General features: G+C 48.2%; 1 protein-coding gene across 1 annotated transcript; it reads left to right on the top strand.

Annotated features, from left to right (window-relative positions):
- Window positions 1-3,305: 3,305 nt before the first annotated feature.
- LOC133345864 (frizzled-8-like) lies at window positions 3,306-7,841 on the top strand. The gene has a single exon (XM_061556914.1). It carries the CDS (start codon window positions 3,870-3,872, stop codon window positions 5,781-5,783), a length of 1,914 nt encoding a protein of 637 aa, XP_061412898.1. The 5' UTR covers window positions 3,306-3,869; the 3' UTR covers window positions 5,784-7,841.
- Window positions 7,842-24,282: the final 16,441 nt, after the last annotated feature.

Below are 24,282 nucleotides of genomic sequence, written 5' to 3'. Positions count from 1 at the left end.
GCGTGCGTGACGATGCAGGGGCGAGTGTGAACGTCACTCGCACAGACACTGCCCGTGATAGCCGTGCCAGCCACGCGCGGCTTGTTAGAGCGTCTCAAGCCACGGGCGGGATACACTTGCTCCATGTTATGCAAGAGGGCAGCTTATTGACGTCAACAGGGCAGTCGTTTCTTATTTTTTAAATCCTTTATATTAAGTTCACTTGCTTGCTTGCTTAGGACCGTGCAAATCTTTCGGTCGTTTTTTAACCCACTTGCCGTGATCCAATCGAGCTGACATTTTCCACACAGACTCGTTGTGCGTGACAATTAATGTTCGTGAAAAATTTTTTTCCAAAATTTTACACTTTTTAGGACAAAAATATTATATTTAATTACCAATTGCTTAATACTGCCATGCAATCATCTGACCCATAGGTGGCAGTCATCTCAAGCCAGAGGACGAGAGGACTCTAGCCGCCACGCATATAAAGGATTTATAGTGAAAAACTTTGTTTTTACGGGTTATACTTGTTACTGTCTATTGTTGACTCGTTGTAACGCCGTTTCAGCCGGCCTTGGCTCTGCACACTGGGTGCTTCGTTTCAGCATAAGCGATACTCTCTGTTCCTCGAATAATTTTGCCACTTCATGTCAATATTTTTTTTTATAAAAAAAAAACCTTGTGCATGTGTATGCATCTATCGAGATACAGGGCAGTGGTTCTTAACCTTAAAAAAAATCGTTATTTCTTTAATGTTAATAAATATGTAAGTTTTATGAAGCAAAGCAGTTGAACTTAAGTGCCCCGTGCTTAATTTGTGTTTTCCATGATTTACCTTGTACAAAAATCTGCCCATGTGTCTCGCTCCCCCAGAAAGGGCATCTCGCGATGATTGGGCCCAAATAGCCACTGATGTAACGTGCGTTATTAGGACAGCCGTGCCTTGTACGCTCCTGGCATTAGTCGTTGCCTTGGGCCCAATCATCGCTAACTCAAAGCCAGCCGAGCAGAACTTCGGTGAAAATCGACAGTGAGCAGTGAATCCTCTAGTATGGCAGCAGCCCGCAAAGCGTTACAATGTTATTAAGTTGCGTGTTAAACAACCCCGATCCGTGCCTGTAAGTGCGGTATAGCAAACACACGAATGCATTGCAGACGCATGGAATTGAATGAAGTCTACGCATTATTAATCTTGATTTGAAGCTTGCGTGACTGCAGGAACCCACACTCTTTGGTTCTTTCGGTAAAGTCACGTAGGTAGATATATTTAATATATATTATATATTTATATATATATTTTTATTTAGTTTTATTTTTTTACCTACGTGACTTTACCGAAAGAACCAAAGGATATCTACGCATTATTCTTCAACCCCCCCCCCCCCCCGTACTCAATTTAAACAATGTTTACATACAGCGCTACATTACGGTCAGGTTAATTCCACGCCTAATTATCTCGGTGGTGGAGCAGCTATGAACACCTGCGGGATACCTGAACCCACCCTGTGCCTTGCCCCCCTTAGAGTCACTAACACGCCACACGCCAGCTTGGTGAAGTATGCCCAAGCAACCCCCACTACCCCCACTGCCCACAGTGGTGAAGCTTTCATGCAACAGTGGGTTGCCAATGACGTCACGCGATTTTGGACGATTTTTGACCCCCCCCCCTTCGTCACACGGCGTCACAAAAAGTCAGACCCCCCCCTCAAATATGACGTCACAAAACTCTGCCCCCCCCCCAAAAAAAAAATTAAACACGCTTCAAATCGCTTTAAACTATTGTCATTGTAGTGTGTATTTAATGTGGCGCTGCACTCTGATGTTGTAGGAGAAAACATTTATTAAAAAGTTTATTCAATTAAGTAGAACGTGTTGTCTATAATAATTTAAAGTTGCGCATTTTGATGTGACGTCACATTTCTCAACCCCCCCCCCCCCCCCTCGTCACACATCGTCACAAATGTCTAACCCCCTCCCCCCCCTAGGTGCGTGACGTCATTTATGGACGCCCCCTACAACATATTCCAGCAGACCTAATGCACCGCATGTGGACTTGCTATGTTTGTACATGCGCGCATGCCACTGTCATTTGCCCATCAGTAGGGTTCGATCCCGACCCTGACGCCTGCTGTATATTTGGAGTTTGCGTGTCTCTCTCTCTCTCTCTCCCCGTGGTCGCGTGGAATTTTTTTCCCGGGTCCTCCAGTTTTTCCCTCCACATTTCGAAACATGCGTTTGGAGTATCTGCCTGCTGTATATTTGCACGTGATAAGCCACTTTGTTGAGCTATCATTTGTGGCCAGGTCGCTTCTGAAAATAAGAGCTACGTAGTTCCGGCCTGTACTCTCACTCAGCATGAGAATCAAACAGAAAGAAACACACAGCGCATTGAGTTGCTAAACAAATTCTCATATCCTCACAAATGCATCTCGCCCTGCAGAAATGTAGTTGCGCAAGCTATTGTCATCATTGAGCAATATGTTCGCCGTCTAGAAAAATGAGTGCAGTTCATTGGAACAAAGGTTACCTTGTTTCTCACATCAACAGGATGGATAAAACGGGGACAGTACTTCCTGGCAAAGACCGAGTCGCACTTGCGAGCAGAGTGAAACAAATGTACATCTCATATTGGGGGAAGCAACTGCGATTTGGACTTCGGTGAATAATCTGCAGGTCAGCCGCACACGATAAGTGTCACCCAGTGGGTGTCAAATTATATAAAAACCTTGCCTGTACTTGGCACTCCTATCGTGTTTGTTTTGTATTGTTTGTTGTTATAACGTTCTGACCTGGCCCTCGACTGTACGTGTGTAGAAAAAAAAGCGCTTTAGAAATCATCGGATTCCTCCAGTATAAATAAATATTCTGATTCTGATATAATACAAACAAAGACAACAACCACCCCAAACGATGTTAGAGAGGAACCGATCACACATTGTGGATGAGTGAAAGTTCATCCGCTTGTTCTGGTTCATTGATTGCGTAATCATTGTGAACACTCGCCCGAGTTTAACCAAATACACCTCCCTGCTAACCATCTCGTGAAAGCGAACCGAATCCTTACCGAGATTAAAAACGGTCATCTCTCATGACATACGCACGACGTCTCAATTCCGAAACGTAGTAATCGTTTGACCAAACCCAGGGGGTCGGAAAACCAAAAAAAAGAGCTAATTTTTTTTCGATATAAAAAAAAATGCACGTGGCGACTACGAGACGGTGATGGGTCCTTAAACAACGGCCACGCAGCAGTCCTTAAAGAGCCACACACGGCTCAGGAGCCACAGGCTGCCGACCCCCCCCCACCCCCTGGGACTAAGCACACAGCGTTATCTCGCTCGCCTGACGATAAGCACATCGCCGCTATCGTCGTATCGCGGCGCCCAATATCGCCGTGACATCGCGGCTCACCCGGCGGTGGGCGGACCCCGACGCAGGCGCCTCCCCGCACTGGCTCGCTACTAAAACCCCGCGGGCGAGACGCGAACCCGGCAACCAACATGCGGGCTCTCCGCACGCGACTCCTCGCCGGCCTCTCCCCGCCGCTCTCCCCCAGGGGCTAGACGTAGCTTCGCCTCCTCAATAAGCGTCTGGCACGCCGCGTATTACAACCACCGTCCCACCCGCCGCCCCATCGCCACCGCTCCTGCTGCCGGGGCCACTTGGTTCCGTGCGCGAAGTTCCGTCGATTGCTACGCCGCGAAGTTTCTCACGCGGCCGCGGTGCTGTTCTCCTCCCTGCTGCTCCTCCTCCTGCCGCCGCCTCCCGCGTGAGTCGGGGGAGCCGAGCGCTCCTCTCGGCGTTGGCGTCCGGGCGGGGTGGGGGTGGAGGAGGAGGAGGCGGAACGCGCCGTGGCCACGCGCGTCCCGGGGAAGAGCGACGCCGGGATGGGAGCGTGGAGAAGACCCCGAGGAGGAGCCGCCGTCGCTCCATCGCTCGCGTCGCTGTCGCTCGTGGCGCTCCTCGTCATCGCCACGTGCAGGAGCGCCTCGTGCCGGGAGATGTTGTGCCAGGAGATCACGGTGCCCATGTGCCGGGGCATCGGCTACAACCACACGTATATGCCCAACGACTTCAACCACGACTCGCAGGACGAGGCGGGCCTCGAGGTGCACCAGTTCTGGCCTCTCGTCGAGATCAAGTGCTCGCCGGACCTGCGCTTCTTCCTGTGCAGCATGTACACTCCGATCTGCCTGGAGGACTACAAGCAGCCGCTGCCGCCGTGCCGCTCGGTGTGCGAGAGGGCCCGCGCCGGCTGCGCGCCGCTCATGCGCCAGTACGGGTTCGCGTGGCCCGACCGCATGCGCTGCGACCGCCTGCCCGTGCTGGGCGACCAGAGCCGCCTGTGCATGGACGACAACAAGAGTGACACTACCCCGCAGCCGCCAGAGGTGAAGCCCACGGCGCCGGTCAGGTCCTTCAACCCGAGCAAGAACAGGGCGACCACCAGGGTTGGTGGTGGCGGTGGTGGTGGTGGTGGTGGGAGCGGAGAGGCCTGCGAGTCCGGCTGCGCGTGTAGGGCCCCCATGGTGGCCATCGGCAGCGACAGGCACCCGCTGTACAACCGCGTGCGCACCGGCTCCGTGCTGAACTGCGCCATGCCCTGCCACGACCCTTACTTCACGCAGGACGAGCGCACCTTCGCCTCCTTCTGGATCGGCCTGTGGTCCATCCTGTGCTTCGTGTCCACCTTCACCACGGTGGTGACCTTCCTCATCGACATGGAGCGCTTCAAGTACCCGGAGCGGCCCATCATCTTCCTGTCGGCGTGCTACGCCTTCGTGTCGATGGGCTACATCGTGAGGTTGGTGGTGGGTCACGACGGGGTGGTCTGCAACCAGGAGCACCGGCACGTGCACTACGAGACCACGGGCCCCGCGCTATGCACCGTCGTCTTCCTCCTCACCTACTTCTTCGGCATGGCCAGCTCCATCTGGTGGGTCATCCTCTCCCTCACCTGGTTCATGGCGGCCGGCATGAAGTGGAGCAGCGAGGCCATCGCGGGCTACTCGCAGTACTATCACCTGGCCGCGTGGCTGCTGCCCAGCGTGCAGTCGGTGGCCGTGCTGGCCACGAGCTCCGTGGACGCCGACCCGCTGGGCGGCATCTGCTCGGTGGGCGCCCAGAGCCTCGAGAACCTGCGCGGCTTCGTCCTCGTGCCGCTCACCGTCTACCTGTGCGTGGGCGCCGTCTTCCTGCTGGCCGGGTTCACGTCGCTCGTGCGGATACGCAACGCCATCAAGCAGCAGGGCGGCACCAAGACGGACAAGCTGGAGAAACTCATGGTGCGAATCGGCATCTTCAGCATGCTGTACACGGTGCCCGCGATCGCCGTGGTCGCCTGCTACTTCTACGAGGAGCGCTCGCGCGAGGGTTGGGCCAGGGCTCTCATCTGCCCCTCGTGCCAAGGGGACGAGGAGCTGAGCTCGCAGCAGCAGCAGCAGCAGCCGCGGCCCGACTACGGCATCTTCATGCTCAAGTATTTCATGTGCCTCGTAGTGGGCATCACCTCGGGCGTGTGGATATGGTCGGGCAAGACCGTGGACACGTGGAAGAGGCTCTGCTGCCGGTGCTGCGGCCGCGGTGGCAAATCGTCGGGAGCCGCGGTCTACAGCGAGGTGCACGGCGGCAGTGGAGGAGGAGGAGGGGGAGGAGGAGGAGGTCACCACCACCATCACCACCACCATCATCACCTGGGCACGGCGAGCGGTGGTCCCGGGACGGCTGGGGCGGCGCGGGCTGCCAGCAGCGTCGCGAGCTCCGTGTCCTGCCACAAGCCGGCGCCTCTGTCGCTCGTCTGAGAACCGTCGCTTGTTGCCAGCAACACCACTCGCTCCGGTCGCTGCTGTTGTTGCTGCTGCTGCTGCTGCTGCGGCTGCTGCCCGGGGTCTTCCACCGCGTGGGTTTTAAATTTCAAGTGCAACTCATCATCACCGCCACCGCCACGCACGGCACGCAGGCTCGAGGTGTGTGTGCGTGACGCCGACCAACCCCTGAACCACCAGCAACCAGCATCAACCACCAGCCTGTTGTTAAATTGCGATCGCAAAGCTGCACGTGTCTTGTGTCGAGTTTTTTTTAAAGGAAAACAATTTGACTTTTGTTCTTTTCGAAAGGCGACACGAAGTGTGGGAAATTGATGCGCTCCGGGATGCGTTGTGCACTCACACGTTTACCAGCAACTTGTAACTGCTTCGTCAAGTTAACTGGCTGCTGGAGCTCGTGGCGCGCCTTCGTGAAGCGACAAGCGGAGAGGGTGGCGGACGGACGGCGGGTGTCGTTGGTGCAGGAGGAGGAGGAGGGGGGGGGGGGTTCTGTGCGCAACCACGCCGCGTCGCTGCCTCGTTCCTGCTGCAGCCGGAGCTGTCAACGCCGAGTTGCCTGTAACAACCAGCACGAGCACGCCACTCGTCGTCTCGCGTGTGTCTGTGTGTGTAACATATATACACACACGTGTGTGTCTGTGTGACATACATACACACACGTGTGTGTGTCTTGGGGAGCGGTAGTGTAGCGGTTAGCGCTGCGCTACGAACCCGGCGACACCGGGTTCGATTCCCGCTCACGGTCAACACCAGCAGTGACGATTATCTGAGCCGGTCCGGGCATGCCCTAGGTCGACTCGGCCTCAAATGAGTACCTGGTGCGGTGTGTAAACATCGCCACTGGGGAGACAAAGGCGGCCGGGCGTGCTGCTGGATACCCAACCCCTCGTGTGCCGTGCCAGCCTTCATAGGTGCTCGCTAACTGCACTTGCCCCGACTGTTAAGGCTATACGGGGGGTGGGAATCTTTGTCTTTGTCCAACTCTAGTGAAGTCCTCAAGTGCTTTTACCCCGGCCGCAAGACGTACATGGAAAGTGACAATCGCGTAACGTTATTTTGTTTGTAATTCTCAGTATTTAACAGTCCGCATACGTTCTGATAAGCTTGATACATTAACCGAGTAGGCAGACTCCCAATTCACGGCGATGTTTTTTTCTTTGCAGGGCGATCTCTGACGCCCCCCCCGCCGCCCCACACACACTATTTGAACGCCACAACTTCCCCAAGATGTATTTATTTTATTTCGCCACCGCAAATTACGGCTCGCGTGATAATCATGCTTCCCTCTGGAGCAGTCGATCTTCACCTGGGGTGCATCGAGATGGCCCTTCCTTGCCGGGGTGTGCGAGGCATGGACAGATTAATGTTTTCGAAGGTGATTAATCGCAAAGAAATTCAGCACGGGCACGTCAGTACACCGTACTTTTCGATTGAAAGCTTTCGTTACTGCAGGGATTCATATTCTTGGTTCTTTCGGTGAAGTCACGTAGAAGGGAAATAATAAAATAAAATAAATAAAACAATAAAATTCTCACTGAGAAATTTACTCACTGAGAATTTTACTCACTGAGAATTTTATTTGTTTATTTTTATTATTTTATTATTTCCCTCCATGTGACTTTACCGAAAGAACCAAGAACATGAACACCTTACTTTGTTTCATCAAACCTATGTATTTATTAACATTAATACTTTATTAACGATTACGAACCACTGCTCAAGATCAGACCCCCCGCCCTCCCTCCTCCACCACGTGTTCGCAGAGCCACGCACACCAGCGGCAGTCGTCTTTAAGATAAGTTAATGACAGTACAGTACTGTAATGAACTACACGTACGGTATATATATAGACGTGGCATGTGTAATTATTTGTACAGGTAGTTTATATGTATATACCGTTCAACGATCAAATGACCCGCTGAGCATAATTGTACATTAAAGGACTGTGCGTGCAACTCTATATATATTTTTTTGACGAGAGTTCGAATATTTTTAAAAAAACGAGATGCAAATAAACTTTTGGAGAAAACAAAACCGCTCCCTTTGTTTGTTGCTGCTGCTGTTGTTGTTTTGCGCGTCTCGAATTTCCCAACGGCGTGAAACTCCAATGGAGAGAGGCTAACGCAAATGTTGTCCTAGGCAATGGAACGACACCGAAGTTTCGCGAGCAGCGTTTGGGGGGCGGTGGGAGGTGGGGTTGTAGGAGGCATTCATTGCAAACCCAGCAGCCACGTACGCGCGCCAAGTCTCTCGGAGACGTTCCAACTCTTTGTACTTCACTCGCCATCGGGCCGGTTGTTGTTTGCGCGCTCCGTCGGCTGCGGCGTTTTCCGATCGGCCGGCATCGGCGAGCGACGCAGCGCCCCTTCGAGCGTAACGCGAACGGACACCAATCACAACGATGATGAGGACGGGGAGGGGGGGGAGGAGGAGGAGCAGGCCGCGTGCTCGGAAGCGGCGCCCCAGGCTAACGAGTTGTCAAACAGAACTATTTTCTAAAGCCCTGTCACATCTTATTATCGCGCGTGATGAGAGGGGGTGGGTGGGTGGGTGGGTGCCGCGTAACAACGTTTTGTGGGTACTTTTATAATGAGCAATGCACACAGACATCACTCTTACCTTACGTGAGTTGCCGAGAGTTTACGGGGTCTTGCGGGTTTTTTTTGTTGCAGAAGGTTTGCCTGTCCGCACGCGTTATCTTATTTACTAAAGTGAACTTCTTTCGCGCCGTGCGTAGCCAACCGTGATAATCGGAGATGCGGCGGCCACGGGGTAAGGGGACAACAAACTCAACACGAAAAGCAGTTGCGAAGAAATGAGTTCTCAATTGAGATGTAAACGTGCGTAGCTCCAGTGGCTTCCTAACTTCGGAAGAAAGAACGTTCCAGACGGCCGCAGAAGCGCATCCGAATGCGCGCGACGTGGTGACCGTCTTTGTTCGATGGGCGGCCAAAAGCAGCTGCTGCGAGGATGACCAGCGTTGGCGTGATGGTGGTTTAAGCCCCTTGACGAGATCAGCGAGGTATCGTAGTTGAATTGTGACATGTGGAAACATGTTTTCAGTATAGCTCGGATGACAGCAGTGGAGCTGTATGTTGTTGATGCACTGCGCTGAACCAGGCGACCTGAGTTTGATCCACGGACACGGCTACTGACATCGGGAGCAAGTGGTATCCACCCCACTCTTTTTCACCAACCTGTGTTGACCAGCGTGGTGAAGCATGGTCAACTAACCACCTCATTACCGACGCAATATGGGGAGGCCTTCGTCTAACAGTGGAATGACATTTGACTTGTCTATCAAGAGGATAATTACTTCACTCGTGTGTGCTTCATTTCAAAGTCATGCGCGCGAGACGGAGACTGCACGCGCCTGTTGTATTGATGTCTGGCAGCAACACAGGAAATGTTTGCATTATTGAATTAGAGTATAACCTAGGTAGGGTTTACATTTGGACCAGAGAACTGGCAAAACACAATAGTCAAAGCCATTCAGTTTTGAGTGCCGTAGGGATTTTTGGAAACTCCGGGAATTCCCCACGCGAATCGCTGCGTTAATGCTGAAATTGCGCTGTCATCCCATTGAAAATTGGTCCATTGATGAACGAGCCGACTGTTGGATTACCAGCTGCTTAGCTTTCAGCCACCTCGCAATGCATCCATTATTTCACGCCTCGATTAACCCGACTTGTGCAATCTCCGAATGACCTTTTGTTTACAACCTCACTGTGAATAATGGACCGCATCACACCGATCATATATTCCTCTCCAATGTCGCGGTCCGTTATTATAAGGGTTAGTAATTGTGTATTCATTTTTCAATTGCTACGTGCGGACAAAAATCTCCCCGTGTTCTTGCCCCTTTGTCTATCGTGTCCAGCAGCAATTCCATAGTCGACCATCAGCCAAAACAACCTCTTCATTGAGTGAGCCTTAGTGCGGGACCCCGGGGTCCCGAATAAACGGAAGTCTAAATCGTAATTCATTCATTTTTGGCGACTCCGTCCCACCGCGCACATGAACGCCAAGACCCACGTGGCGCGGATCATTCTGTTGTCATGTCGTGTCCAAGCGCAGCAGCGAGGACGAATGCGCAGAATAGCTGAACAAGCGAATGCGCTCCATGCTCGGGTATGGGCAGGATCATAAGTCTCATCCAAAGCTGCTCAAACTGCCTTCACGGCTTAAGTCCTTTATTTGTCAAAACGGTATACATAATATAGTGAAACTGCTCTCTTCATTATTATTTGCCACCTACCATTGTCTGCAGCCAGGATCGATCGATGACAATCCTATTACCTGCAGATATTTAGCAGATGAAATGCGTTGCACCTATAATTCCTCCTGTTTGATAATACTTCTCTTGTCCGTATGCATCTGTGCAGATAGGGTTTTTTTGCGGTTAAGCCATAGTCCCCACATACCGCTCATATCAATGCGGATAAGAGGAGCGGCGACCCACTACTCTGTAGAGTAACATTGGTATAAACGCTTCTTACAATATGAACAGCGCATTGAAAACACGTACTATTTTATGTACTGTTTACAAAGTGTGTTCACAAATCCACACTAAGAAACACAATGATTGACAGAGGGGTGTAAATTATTTTTTCGATAGTGTATTTAAATATAAGTACTGCAGGTAAGTAGTTTTTAGTTTTAAAGGCATAGTTTAACAAGACAACACTTACATTTTGATTTAAAGCTTTCGTGACTGCAGGGATTCATATTCTTGGTTCTTTCGGTAAAGTCACGTAGAAGGGAAATAATAAAATAATAAAAATAATAAACAATAAAAATTCTCACGACTTTTCGACTGCAACACAAGCAATCATCATCTTGCTGTGGATTTCACACCTGATGATGATTGCTTGTGTTGCAGTCTAAACGTCGTGAGAATTTTTATTGTTTTATATTTTTATTATTTTATTTCCCTTCTACATGACTTTACCGAAATAACCAAGAAGACAACACTTGCCACCATCCTTCAAACCCATTGGTGATAAAGAGCAACTTTTTTGTTTACATTATAATATGTTTATGCGAGAGCCGGGGGCTTGTGGGACCCCGGGGTCCCGCCACAAGGTTCAATTGTCTAATTGCTTACGGCTATGGATACGTATCGCCCGTCCGTGACATCTCATTAGCCCAGCAGCTGCTGTTGATCCATCGATACGTTCATGCCTCCCTATTATTTTACCATTTCTCTTTTTGCCATCTCAGTCATTGCCATCACATCATTGGCACCTTCAAGTGCAGATGGTGACCGGTCTCTATTCCGTGAAAAACGACGATACAAGTCTTCCCCTGTGCTGTGATCGCTGTTTATGCAACAATGCATCAATTAATCGACTCAAATTGATGTTCACACTCACAATACATGCACGGCAATGCACGAGCGATAATTCATGTTTCATTTATTTATGCAAATTATGTTTTTTGAGTGACGTTTAGCACCACGGAGCGATCGAAACTACCAATTAAATCCAAAATACAACACAGACAAGTTAGGCAAAAACGGGTGGCTATGTGGCTCAGAGTTCTGATTTCTCAGCTGACACGGCACAGACCCTGGGTTTTATATCTCGTCAAATCGCCAGGCATCAAACCGGCTTCTCAAGCCTCGAGTGAGTTGATAATCTCACCAATGACTGCGCACACACACACACCAAAAAAAAACCTCGTCACATTAAATATGGACGAGCACTTAATTGAATCTGAATAACAGGTGTGAGAGTTCAGTATCAGTTTGACTACGACGGACATCAACACTCTTGTATGCAGGGCAGGTGGGAAGGGGTCCTTCTGCTGTGTGGCCCAAGAGTTGACTCGAAGGGATTTCAGAGGTATTGCTGCGTTCTCCACTTCCGTGGGTCGCTCTTCAGCACAACAGAATGGACTGCCGTGTGAGACATCGTAATTGATATTCATCTCGTGACGATGATGCCAATAGCGCACACTCAGGATTCATTTGGGGGGAAATGACAGAGACGAAGAAATATCGATTCTTTAATCGTGACCCTCAATGGTGACGACTCTTTCAATTACCAGTTACTGCCTCCCTGCCACCACGACTGCTCTTGCGAGTGTACAAGTCATGCTACGCGGTTCTCTGTCGCCTCCGATGAGCAGAGTTGGCTACGTACGGTGCGAAAGAAGTTCAACATACACACGTGCAATAAATGACTCCCAGTTCGTCGTGCCTCCCCTATTGCACACCATCTTGAAATGAACTTGTCCGCGTGCAGTTCACTCGACGACGCAAAGCAGCAAAACTGCAGTGTAATTTTTTGTCTTATCCACTGCCAAGCGAAGGCACCTGCAACACTGACATTGGGGAAAGGCGATACCTCAACAACTCCATCTAATCTTCCCCGTGGCCGCTCTCCGCCTTGTATGTATGCGTGTGTATGTTGGACTTCTTTCGCACCGTACGTAGCCAACCGTGCTGATCGACGGTGGCTCCTTGCCTGCCATGTTCCCCATCCTCTGTTCCCTCTTCTTCGTCCTTCGACTCCTCCAGTGTTCGACCTTTCTCCACATTCCCTTCAAGCCACTGGTAGCTTACGCACGTTTAAACCATCTCGATCGAAAACTCATTTCTTTAGAACTGCCTTTTTCAACGGTTGTATTTAACTTGACGTGTGTTTGTCGTGGTCAAATCTTGTAATCAAAAGTTAGTCTACTTACTGTTTTCCAATCCATTCTAAATTTTGCACACGTACTCAGATCCGGTGACAATGCATGCCTGTATCAAAATCGGCATCAATTAATCAATTAATTCGCTACTTTAAAGCAATTTACATTTTGTATGTAGTTACCCCGTTGTGGTCTATAGTTAACCTGTTGTACGTTTATGTAGTTACCCTGTTGGGGTGTGAGAATAAACATGTTGCCTCCAAGTTCAAGTGTGTGCCTCCGTGGAACCCACGACACCTGCACCATCGGCTGCAGCTCCGAGATCGACTTCCTCTCAGACGCGTTCCATCCAGTGCCGGATTATCCTCGTAGCAAAAGTAGCTACACATGTAGTAGCTACACATGTAGTGGCTGCACGTGTAGTAGCTGCACGTGTAGTAGCTACATGTGTAGTAGCTGCACGTGTAGTAGTAGCTACACGTGTAGTAGCTACACATGTAGCAGCTACGGGCTCCGCACTTTCAAGGGCCCTGCGCTAAATGATTTCAAGCTATCAATTCCCGTTCAGTGATTCTGCACTTTCTCTATTACTATAGTACTATACTGCCTTCAACTGTTATGAACGACTGGGTGTTTAGGTTAGCGATTTGTCATTATCTGGCTGTATAGCAAATGAAAACATACAATTACTTTACTATGCAAGTAAAAAATTAGTGTTTTAATATTAACGTTTCTATTTATTTAGGGCCCCTTTATAACGTACGCTACAGGCCCCGCACTAGCTTAATCCGGCACTGCTTCCATCCTTTAGTTGCCAACTCCGTTATTGCTCTTGAACATTGTCCATCCCTTCTTGGGGACGCATCCTGCCCAAAGCCGCGCTCACCGTGCCTTTCGCCCGTTCATTCTCTCAGTGTTAATTTCGTAGTGCAAGGTGGTGGTGTTTATCTCTCTGGCCGGGCCACGGTCAGCGATAGGCATCCCACGCTGCTGTCGGGAGGGCTCTGTCAGTGTGTGGGGAACAACTGTTGACTTCTCACGGAACGATCATAACTCGTTTATCGACCCCTCCCCCCACCGCCTAAGGGGGGGGGGGTCACATTATTAGTCAACTCCTTATCGGGATTTGAACTCGTGTGGCTTTTTTTAGTGGACATTGCAACTGACTTGCCATTAACTCCTATTACTGGTAGAAACCTCCTGGTTACACCAGCCCACAGGGGATTATTGTGTCCGTCCGTCGTGCAGGGAGGGGCTGGGTGGGGAGGGGAGGGTGGGGAGGGGCTGGGTGGGGAGGGTGGGGCTGGGTGAGGAGGGAAGGGTGGGGAGGGGCTGGGTGGGGAGGGTGGGGCTGGGTGGGGGGTGGGAGGGGTGGGGCTGGTTGGGGAGGGGCTGGTCACCCCGTGGTGCCCTTATAAAACTCAACGTTTAACCTACTCACGCCGGCTTGTGCCCGCCCTCACAGTCGGCCATATCTGCGGAATACACCACGCCGCCATTGACCCTGCAGGCCATTGACCGAGCAACCAAACGTTCCTACCAGCTCCTTCCGCAGAAATGTGTTAAGTGTGCATCAAATGAAACAGCACCATTGCATGATAAAACGTTATAAAGGAATAAACCACGAACTTCGCTTACGAATCCACGAGATAATCTCATAAAACACCCATCGACCACTGCCTCATTATTTCGACATTATGATTATAATAAATAAATAATGCACCTCTCAAGAAAACAAATAAACTGTGACGAGTGCTCATGAGTGTGTCAGAGTTCCATACACATTAAACACAAGGTACAAAGATGTTGCCTGTCCGCATTAGTAACCTGGACAACGTGCTTCGGTTTTGAAAATACAGTCCACGCGACGATGCCCATTGGGAAATAGGCTAAATGAAGTGGAGACATTATACGACTAACATCTGATGCAATAAAAGAAGCGAGGCAATGCATGTATGAACGTGCCAGTGTCAACACGAGATATGTTTATGACACAATCCACACAGTGCATGCCTGCCAAACGAATACATTGTAAGGGTCGCATTCATTACGCACAAAGTGCTTGCCACGAACGGATCGCAATACTTTGCTGATTTCTCGTCAGCAAGGCATCAAGAAAACTCCGGTCACCATCGAACAAAGACGGTCACCAGCATCGCGCGCTTTCAGATGCGCTTCTGCGGCCGTCTGGAACGCTCTTTCTTCCGATATTAGGAAGCCATTGGAGCGATGCACTTTTAAATCTAGATTGAAACTTATTTGCTTAGAACTGATTTTTGTGTTTAGTTTGTTGTCCTTCCCCCGCACCTCCGATTAGCACGCTTGGCTACGCACGGCGCGAAAGAAGTTCAACACACAGTACGTACATACCGCCTGTGCTGTTACCCTTAACTGTTGGTGCACGACCGCGGATGTGTGGATCACCACGCGCATTCACGAAGCTCCCTCTGCCTGTGGGCGTTCACATTGCCATCTCCTGGCTTAGCAGGGTAAGGCAGTACAGCAAATCTTAACGTGAAACACATTGTTCGGTGATGCTGCTGCTGCTACGTTGACAGTGGCGCACAAGCATAACTAACGACACAAACTTAAATGTACGTATGTTGAACTTCTTTCGCACCGTACGTGGACAACCGTGCTAATCGGAGGTGCGCGGGGGGAAGGAAAACAAACTAAATGCAAAAATGAGTTCTAAATAAATTACTTTTCAATCGATATTAAAAAGTGCCTAGCTCCAGTGGCTTCCTAATACCGGAAGCAAGAGCGTTCCAGACGTCCGCAGAAGCGCATCTGAAAGCGCGCGATGCGGTGACCGTCTTTGCTTGATGGCTAGCCAAAAGCCGCTGCTACGAGGAAGATCTCTGTATTGAATGTTTTAACCGTTTATTTTTTTTGCTGTATAACCGTTTACCGTTTCTATAGCTCGTGTATTACTGTGTTGCTGTAATTAGTAAAGCACCTCGCTGTAATGTGTACTGCGAAGGGCGCTATACCCGACACAGAATGAGTTAAAACTCATTTCCCAGAAATGAGGCTAGGTTTCCCCCCACGTTATGCACATTGTGCTGACGGATTGTGTACTATCAACGGCGTTCACCGTGCACGCTTACAACTACAACTGCACACCGCCGTGAAAGGCATACTCCGTATCCTTCCCTACATTGAATTCCTTGTTAAGTCTGACCGACGTGAGCTACAGCCAACTGGTAAGTTGCCACATTCTGCGCTGGTCAAGCCGGTGTTTTAAACTGCACAGCCGCGAGAAACATTTCCCACGTGCCACAGGGGAGTGTACCAGGAACTGAGTGAGTGTTTTTAGAAAAGCCTAATGTAGCTTGTGGCAGTCGCTGTCAGATCGTGAGTCCGTTAATCCCCACGGCGCTCCGCTGTGGAAAATCACGTTTGCAAAACACTTGGATTTGACATTCACGTTTGCAGCATGAAGATGTAGATGTGTTGCAGGAGTTAATTAAAAACATGCTTATTACATGTACGGCACTGTATGTCTTTCAAAAGTAATCAGATTTAAATCGTAGATATTTATTTTCTTCTGGATGTATGTCAACTGGGCAGCCATTGGGGCACATTTATAAATTAACATTCGGCAGCGTCAAGCACAGGGGCTGCAAAGACGTAAACACAAAGTAACGCGTATCCACTCTGTTACGTGGGGTACATGTAACCGAGTGGGTATGCAGGTGGCCGCGGTGGCCTGATGTTAACTACCTCGCCTAGTATGCAGGAGGACGTTGGTTCGATCCCGACCCTGACGCCTGCTGTATATTTGGAGTTTATGGTGTCTCTGTGGTCGCGTGGATTTTTCTCCGGGTCCTCCAGTTTTTTGCCTCCACATTTAGAAACACGCCTTTCGAGTCTGAGGCTGGTCATAAATGTCCACGTGATAAGCCACTCCGTTGAACGGCCAGGTCGCTTCTGAAAAAGAGCTATATAACTGTGTGGGCCTTACTTGGTGAAATCACAAATAATTTAGTTTAGTTTAATATGCGACGAAAGCCAATGTGGAAAAGTGTACATTCCATCGGATTTGTGTTTATCTTCCAAGGAACTGCGTGTAGGAAGCAACAACCAACGCATTATATGCGTGGTTGATATGATATATTGCACACGTCTGTTTACAACCCATTGCTATTACGACTCGTGAAGTTGAATTATAATTCTCTAGCAAGCAGTTAACGATTTAAGCAACATTCTGCAAAGGGTTTATTTGGCATCTAATAAATACGTCTAGGGAGGGCAGTGTGACATGGAGCATGGCTTTCTCCACTCGCTCATTTCCTTGAGGCCACATTGACACTTCTGACCGGAATATACGACTGGCAACGGTGCACACACCCAACATCTGCTGATGTCATACGCAACGAGGGCCATTGTTTCGCAGTATTTGGCAGGGCAATGCGGTTTTGTGTAGGAGGTCCCTCTATAATGAACTTAGCAGGACGTCAATTCTGCCCAAAGCCACCAGCTGCCCAGCTCCAGCACTCAGCCACATGAAACCTTCGCTCTAATGATTAACCCGCAGAGAGGAACTTCAATCGGAACCGCGACACATCGTTTCAAGGACCGCTGTGTAGGTACTCTGATTAAAAAAATATATTAAAAAAGAAAACTTTTTTTTAAGGAATCAAACAACATCACCGCTTCGCTGGTGTATTAAAAAAAACCCTCCGCCACACACACTTTTGCAAGGCTGCGATTGAATGAATGGAACTGCCATCGCGGTTCCCACGAAAGGTGGGGGTTGAAGAGCCGTCATGCTGGTGGGCCCGGCATTTAACCTCGACCATGCTGGAGAGTCCTCGGCTCTTTCAGCGGCATTATTATCTAAAATCACAAAACGCGCCTCGCCCGCCCTAATTAGTGCGGCAAATGGGAGGAGGGAGGTGGGAGGCTGGGGGAGGGGGGTGGTTGGGTGGTGGACGTGGGGCGCACGTTGAGAGGAGAGGCGAATTCTGGGGTTTTGTGGCCGCCAACACAATGCGCGTGCAGGCGCCGCGTAAATTGGTCGAGTTTATGGAGGAGGAAGGAGGAGGGGGTGATGAGGTTACCTCCACTCGCCTTGTGCTCGCGGTTGAACGCACGACGGTTGGAAGCCAGCAGAACTGCAGGGATGTGTTTGTGCATGGATGTTGAACTTCTTTCGCACCGTACATTGGAAAACCGCGCTGATCGAAGGTGCGGGGAAAGGACGACAAACTTAGCACAAAAAGCGGTTCAAAAGAAACGGCTTTCCAATCTACAGTGTGCTCCAGATGTCTTGTGACCCACCAGTATGAATATTCATTTGCTTTAAATAAACCTTACTGAAAAATGAGGTTTAGAGAATTAAACCGGGTCACGGGACATTTGGGCCTGCCTGTAGATTTAAAAGTGAATATCGACAGCGGTGGGGAGCGTCGCAGACGCCTCCAGAAGCGCACGTGATAGTGCGGTGAGCCCAGGATGACCGAAGTTTCCGTTATTTCTAGATTTGAAGCTTTCGTGACTGCAAGGATTCATATTCTTAGGTTGTTTTCGGTAAAGTTACGTAGGTAAAAAAATTTAATTAATAAAAGTAAAAAAACCTAAGAACATGTTTCCGTTGATGGATTATTGCTTCTTGACGAGATCAGCGAGGTATCGTGGTTCATTCGTGTCGAGCACTTTGTGCGGAATGAGTCCGACCCTTCTATCGGGCAGCCAGTCACACGCGGGCAACATGTTTATTTTTGCTGTTGCACGAGACCCTGACGAGTGGACAGATCGGACGCGTTTCATATCTGCATGCAGAGAGAAGCCCCGGGTGTTGGTCGTTGCTGTGTTTATGAGTGGATAGATAACAGCACATTCAACACATTCGTTAGAAGCGACATGGCCCCAAAGGATACCTCATCTCAGTGGCTTAGGGGCCGTCCATAAATGACGTCACGCACCTTGGGGGGGGGGGGGTCAGACATTTGTGACGATGTGTGACGAGGGGGGGGGGTTGAGAAATGTGACGTCACATCAAAATATAGCCAACACGTTCTACTTAATTAGACGTTTTAATAAATGTTTTCTCCTACAACATCAGAGTGCAGCGCCACATTAAATACGCACTACAATGACAATAGTTTAAAGCGATTTGAAGCATGTTTTATTTTCAAAATGAAAATATGGTTTTGGGGGGTGGGGGCAGAGCTTTGTGACGTCATATTCGAGGGGGGGGGGGTCTGACTTTTTGTGACGCCGTGTGACGTGGGGGTCAAAAATTGTCCAAAATCGCGTGACGTCATTTATGGACGACCCCTCGTGATGTGGAAATTTAGAGCAGCCAACTACTCCAAACGCATGTTTCTAAATGTGGAGGGGGAAAAACCGGAGGACCCGGAGAAAAATCTAAGACACCGCAGAAAGAGAGACACACAGACTCCAAATATACAGCAGGCATCAGGGTCAAGATCGAACCCATAACCTCCTGCATACCAGGCGATGTCGTTAACATCTCGCGACGTTTCGAGCACTGGCCATTATTCGTAGCACTTCGACACGTTGGGCGCGCCGCTGATGCAGAAATTCCCGGTCAACACTCAATGTTGGTTCAACGTTGAGTCGAAGATGCGGAGTCACGCAAATGGAGCACACTTACCCGCGTGTGCAAAGTAGATTCGGACAGGTCATGTCTCGAGAAGGATGTTCAGCGACACGTTGACTTTCGTCGCTTCGCTCTTTCGGCCGTTTTCAATGATTACATTTCAAATTTCGTCCGACTTCATCCCAAACCTCTTCCACGATGTTTGCACCATTTTTTTCGTTCAGTCTTTGAATCGAAGTCGTTCGGTGAGCATCTCTGATATTTGTGTTTATTCATAGATCATTAATACTATAATTATTTACGTGATTATACTGTAAATATTATGCTTTATTTTTATAATTGTATTATTTCCTTTGAACGTGACTTTACCGAAAGAACCAAGAAGATACTGTAAATAATTAATAATTATTTTTGTGATAACAGTATAATACTACAGTGTTCCTAGTTATTTTCGTGATTAAAAAAAACACTTGTACAGTATTCCTACTGTGCATATTTTTGTGATTACATTTACTGCCGTTACTTGCGCGCACCTTTTTCGCCGGCGCCAAAATAAATGTGCAAGCCAAATAAAGTCTCTGCTTTGACATTAGTCCGTTTTTGACAATCGTCCACGCTCTGGTCCCCAACCAGACGAAAGTGCGAGGTGTTCCTGTATGTACGTTGAACTTCTTTCGCACCGTACGCAGCCAGCCGTGCTAATCGGAGGCAACCGAGGAGATGGCGCCGATTCAGTCGGTTCAAGCGCAGGCGCTGTGCGGATTGCTGCATCCCAAGATCACCAGCGATGGCGACGGCTCGGCAGAGGTCGTTCAACCCACAGTGGTGCTGTTTGTAAATATCAGCACTGGGGAGACAAAGGCCACCCACCTGCATCGTGTGCCCTTCCCGCTTTCATCGGTGCTCGCTAGCAGCACTTGCCCCGAACGTGTGTTGTGGCTATTCGGGGGATCTTTGTGTATGTTGCGGTTAGCGCGCTGCGCTACAAACCCGGCCATCCCAGTTCAATACCCGCCCACGAGCAACACCAGTGACGATTAAATGAGCCGGTTCTGGGTCTCCCCTAGGTCGACTCGGCCTTCAATAAGTACTTGGTGCGGTGTAAACATCAGTACTGGGGAGACAAAGGCGCTGCTGCTGCTCGCCAACAGCACTTGCCTCAACAGCCTTGTCAAGGCTCAATGGGGGGGATCTTTGCCGTTGTTATTTTAACTGCGTGACGGGCTTCCCATTTCAATCCCGTTGCACTACGCGCCTGTGCCGTTGCCGTTCTGCTGCAAAGTGCACGGATGCCCACTTTATTGAGGGCGATATTGGCACGTACGATATTGATCGATTGGACTGCGTCATTGTACAAGGGTCTCTGTTCTACAGAGTGAATGCAACCACAGGTGGCGCCACATCAGTGTTTCCCACTTGAAGGAGTCCCACGGCTCTTTACATGGATGGTAAACACTATCTCCCTTAGCCCGGATTCACGTTGAACTTCTTTCGCACCGTACGTAGAGCCAGTCGTGCGAATCGGAGGTGCGGGGGTCGGATATCAACCGCAAGAGGCGTTCTCCTCTCCTCACCAAACCTATCACCCCATTCACACACTCTCATCTCTGCTCCTTTTACCTAATTTAATATTCACGTTACTCATTACGAAGTTGTAATGGTTTATTTGTTTATTTTCCCCGCTCAGAAGTTGGGTCACACCTTTCTACATTGTCGACTTCGTTACACCGGCTTGTTGCCGAGGCATATGTTAGAATAATCTTGAACTTTGCAGTGTGCATTTAAATTATGAACAACTAATGAGAATGGATGAGGTATTTTACCGAGTTCGTTTGCATGGCGATGTGGGTAGCTGACACTTAGGACTTCTTAACGTTTCAATGGAGGCAGCCACGACTGGACAAGCGGCGGTAAAACAAAAAAACCTTGGCTTGAGAACCAATCCTCCCGTGCTGGCTGGCATGGGATCGGCCTCCACATTAAAGCATTCATCTGGCTGGCAGCACGACCGATGCATTCCTGCACGCCTCGCATTACGGAAATCCGCGAGTTGAAAAATTCCTGGTCAAGTGGCACGCATGGCTGAGTCAACAATTCCTCGCAACATTTCCACCCCGCGGTGTGACAACGCTGCTGCCCACTTGCCGACGATCGTCATGGGCTGTGGTCGTAATTGTAAAAGAATTTCATAGCTCCAATGGGGATCTCATCGGCTGACCGTCATAAAGTCCGAGCGTGACAACAGGTGCCCGCTCTGTGGCAAGCCGACGGTGGTTGCTGTAGAATCAGAAATTACGATCTACAGGAATAACTCAAGACTAGGGGAAGGGGGGGGGATTGCAACATTCTTATTTGATAATGCTAACAACTTGATGGAATTTCAATGACATCTGTTCTCTATGCTTGTTTGAAAAACCAGCCGTAAAAAAAAAAACTGTGAAGTGTGCTGGAACAATCGTCAAAGCAGCAGCAGACGTAAAATACACGCTTACAATCACGTAAAAATATATAATACAGAAAAGCATATAATTAAGTTAATTAAATACTCCAACAATGAGCAATTATCTGGAGATGTTCCATGCAAATGCTACGATCGATTGCACGTGCAATAGAAAGCAATAACCATGTTGAAACATTGGTTTTTATTAAACACGATAATAAAAGATTGCTAAAAGACAGCAAGTACAACAAGCCAAATGAAAACATCGCTTTTCTTCAACACGTCATCGGTATTGTACCGTGTAGTATATACTCGAGGGGTAGTACAAACATCATCATTGCAATGACATTCGGGTTGCTATATCTGTATATTACAATATAAAAATAGACGTTTAAAATTATCTAAAAAAAACAACAGGCTGTCTGTACATCGTAGTGTATAAAGAAGAGAACAGACACGATGGCAATTATTTCGCACCATTGCAAGGTGACCCAGATGTTTACAACCATCAATATCAAATAAAGTTAACATCAGTTTATTGCTGAAAAGCATGGAAGTAATTCGATTCATTAGTCAGTTTATTAAGCAAGGTTTCCCACTCTTGTTCACCACAACAACAATCATACGCTGACAGGTATTGCCGTATGTTCACCAGCCTAAGTATAAGTTCATCCAATACCTGCACCTACACATTTTGCGGGGCAAAATACGTTTTTGGATCAGCCGAAGTAATATCATGACTAAAAATGGTTCGGGCTTTTTGATTTTGCCATGTACTATAAGATGAACACTACACATAATAATTTTTAGCACATTATTACACCTTGTATAATAGAGGACAGATGAAATAAATTACTAAATATAATACGAGAACGGTTTGCAAAAAGAAAAGGAGTCACCGACTGGTCGTGGAGGTGGTTACTGCTTCAGGCCACGTGACCACCAGCGTAGTTCGTCCCAAACCCACCATGTTGAGCCTTGTATCATGGTGACCGTTGATCATATTCTCATTATTATTATCCCTAATTTTAAACTAAAACACGAGTGGAACTTTTGAAAGGGGATTCAAATGAATAAAAAAAATATAACCACAATCAGATGAGACTGATTTTAAAACATTTTTCACTCCTGTGGCAATGACGTTCGCAAATTTCACATGGTTTCTTCAACCTCGACGTGCACTTTAAAACATCGCAATATACGACGGCGACTCATATTTTCAATTGAACACGTAGCAGGCTTTCGCGACCAATATTATTCATAATAAAGGTTTTTGGGTCAGATCGCGTTATTTATAAATGTGTCGTAACCCTCCATCACCCGACACGGCTAAACAGTAAAAAATGTGTCACGTTTTCAAAGGACAAAATAATTCACTTCTTTAGCCCACCGGTGTGCTGAAGAGACAATCAACAGCATTCTTGCCTGATGAAGCTGATTGTAATTATCAGCGAAACGTCGTACTCAAATTTTTAAATGCTGTTGATTTTCTCTTCAGCACACCGGTGGGCTAAAGAAGTCAATTAATTTGTCCTTTGATTCATATTTTGCTAATAAAAATAATGACGGTGGGAACGTCGTGTAACGCCATGGTAAAACATCGAATCAGCGGGCAATTTCATCACGGCAAATACTTTTCTCAATACACAAGACGACTTGCACTCCAGAAACGAAACTTTCTTTTTCTCATTTCTATGGGCACCATTGTCTACCTTATTTCAATCCTCCTATATATAACATGTGAATATTCCATCCATTCCTAGAACCACAGGAGGGGGGGCGAGGGCACTGCACATTGTTGTCCAAGGCATTGTCATTAGACCACAAAGCAATGCACGGGTGCAAAGTAAGGACTCGTTACTGGCAATGCCGCAAACACACACGAGTCGGATAGTTTTACGTAAAGGAGGGGAAACCCCAGCACCTAGTCGTGTGCACAACGTTGAACGGTGGATAACCTTCACCGAGCGATCACAATGGGAACTCGTGGAAGATGTTTAAGAGGAGCAACACGTGTGTCAGTATGAAATCTAAGTTAAGCTTAGCAAATAACTCTGTGCAGATAAAAAAAAATGTACAACACTATCAAGTGTAATGTTTTACTTGTAAAGTAAACAATGTCAGGAGCCAAACAAAATATGTAAATATGAAACGTCTTTAGAGCGTCGGTGTTATTTTCCATCAATAATGGATGGTGAATACCGTGGCAGATAATAAGGTCCTCTTTCCAGGTATATTTTACATTATAGGTCGAGTCATAACTTTAAAATAAAACAATGCACCTATCACGTGACTCGGTCAGTAGGAACCATTACACAATGTGGGGGGGGGGGGGGGCTTGTGAAGTCACGGCAACGTGGACGTGACGGGGGGTGTAAATTATTGCTAGTCAATAAAGAAAAATAATTTCCACAAGCTATTTCGGGAAAAAAAATCTTATACGAATGAATGGGTATATGTTGGGATGACATTTTTTTTAAAGAACTTATAAAGGATAAATAAACAGATGGTAAACCTCACCAAAGCGTACACGACACAAAAATGCTTACGACTCACTAAGTTGTGCGCATTTTCTAAATTAATTTCCCAGTAAAATAGGCACAATTTAAAATAATTCTGTCCACCACCTCCCAATAATGTTTTGTATGCGTTATAAATTCTGAACTGGCTTGAAGACATTGCAAGAGGAGTCAAATACTGCCACGTAACTTTCAGAAAAGTAAAAGTTCAAATTAATTTATGTTCGAACACCAAATACTCCTTTCCAAGTCTGTAATACTGATGCAATCAACACATTGCGCAAACATCCCAAGTGTAAACAAACT

This window comes from Lethenteron reissneri, chromosome 23 (genome assembly GCF_015708825.2).
Source record: "Lethenteron reissneri isolate LAM-NWPU_2019-01 chromosome 23, ASM1570882v1, whole genome shotgun sequence".
NCBI lineage: Eukaryota > Metazoa > Chordata > Hyperoartia > Petromyzontiformes > Petromyzontidae > Lethenteron > Lethenteron reissneri.
The sequence above is the reverse complement of the archived record's forward strand: the minus strand, read 5'-3'. Positions and strand labels throughout refer to the sequence as shown.

Coding starts and splice junctions, on each gene's coding strand:
- LOC133345864 (XM_061556914.1), top strand. CDS start 3,870: ATGGGAGCGTGGAGAAGACCCCGAGGAGGAGCCGCCGTCGCTCCATCG.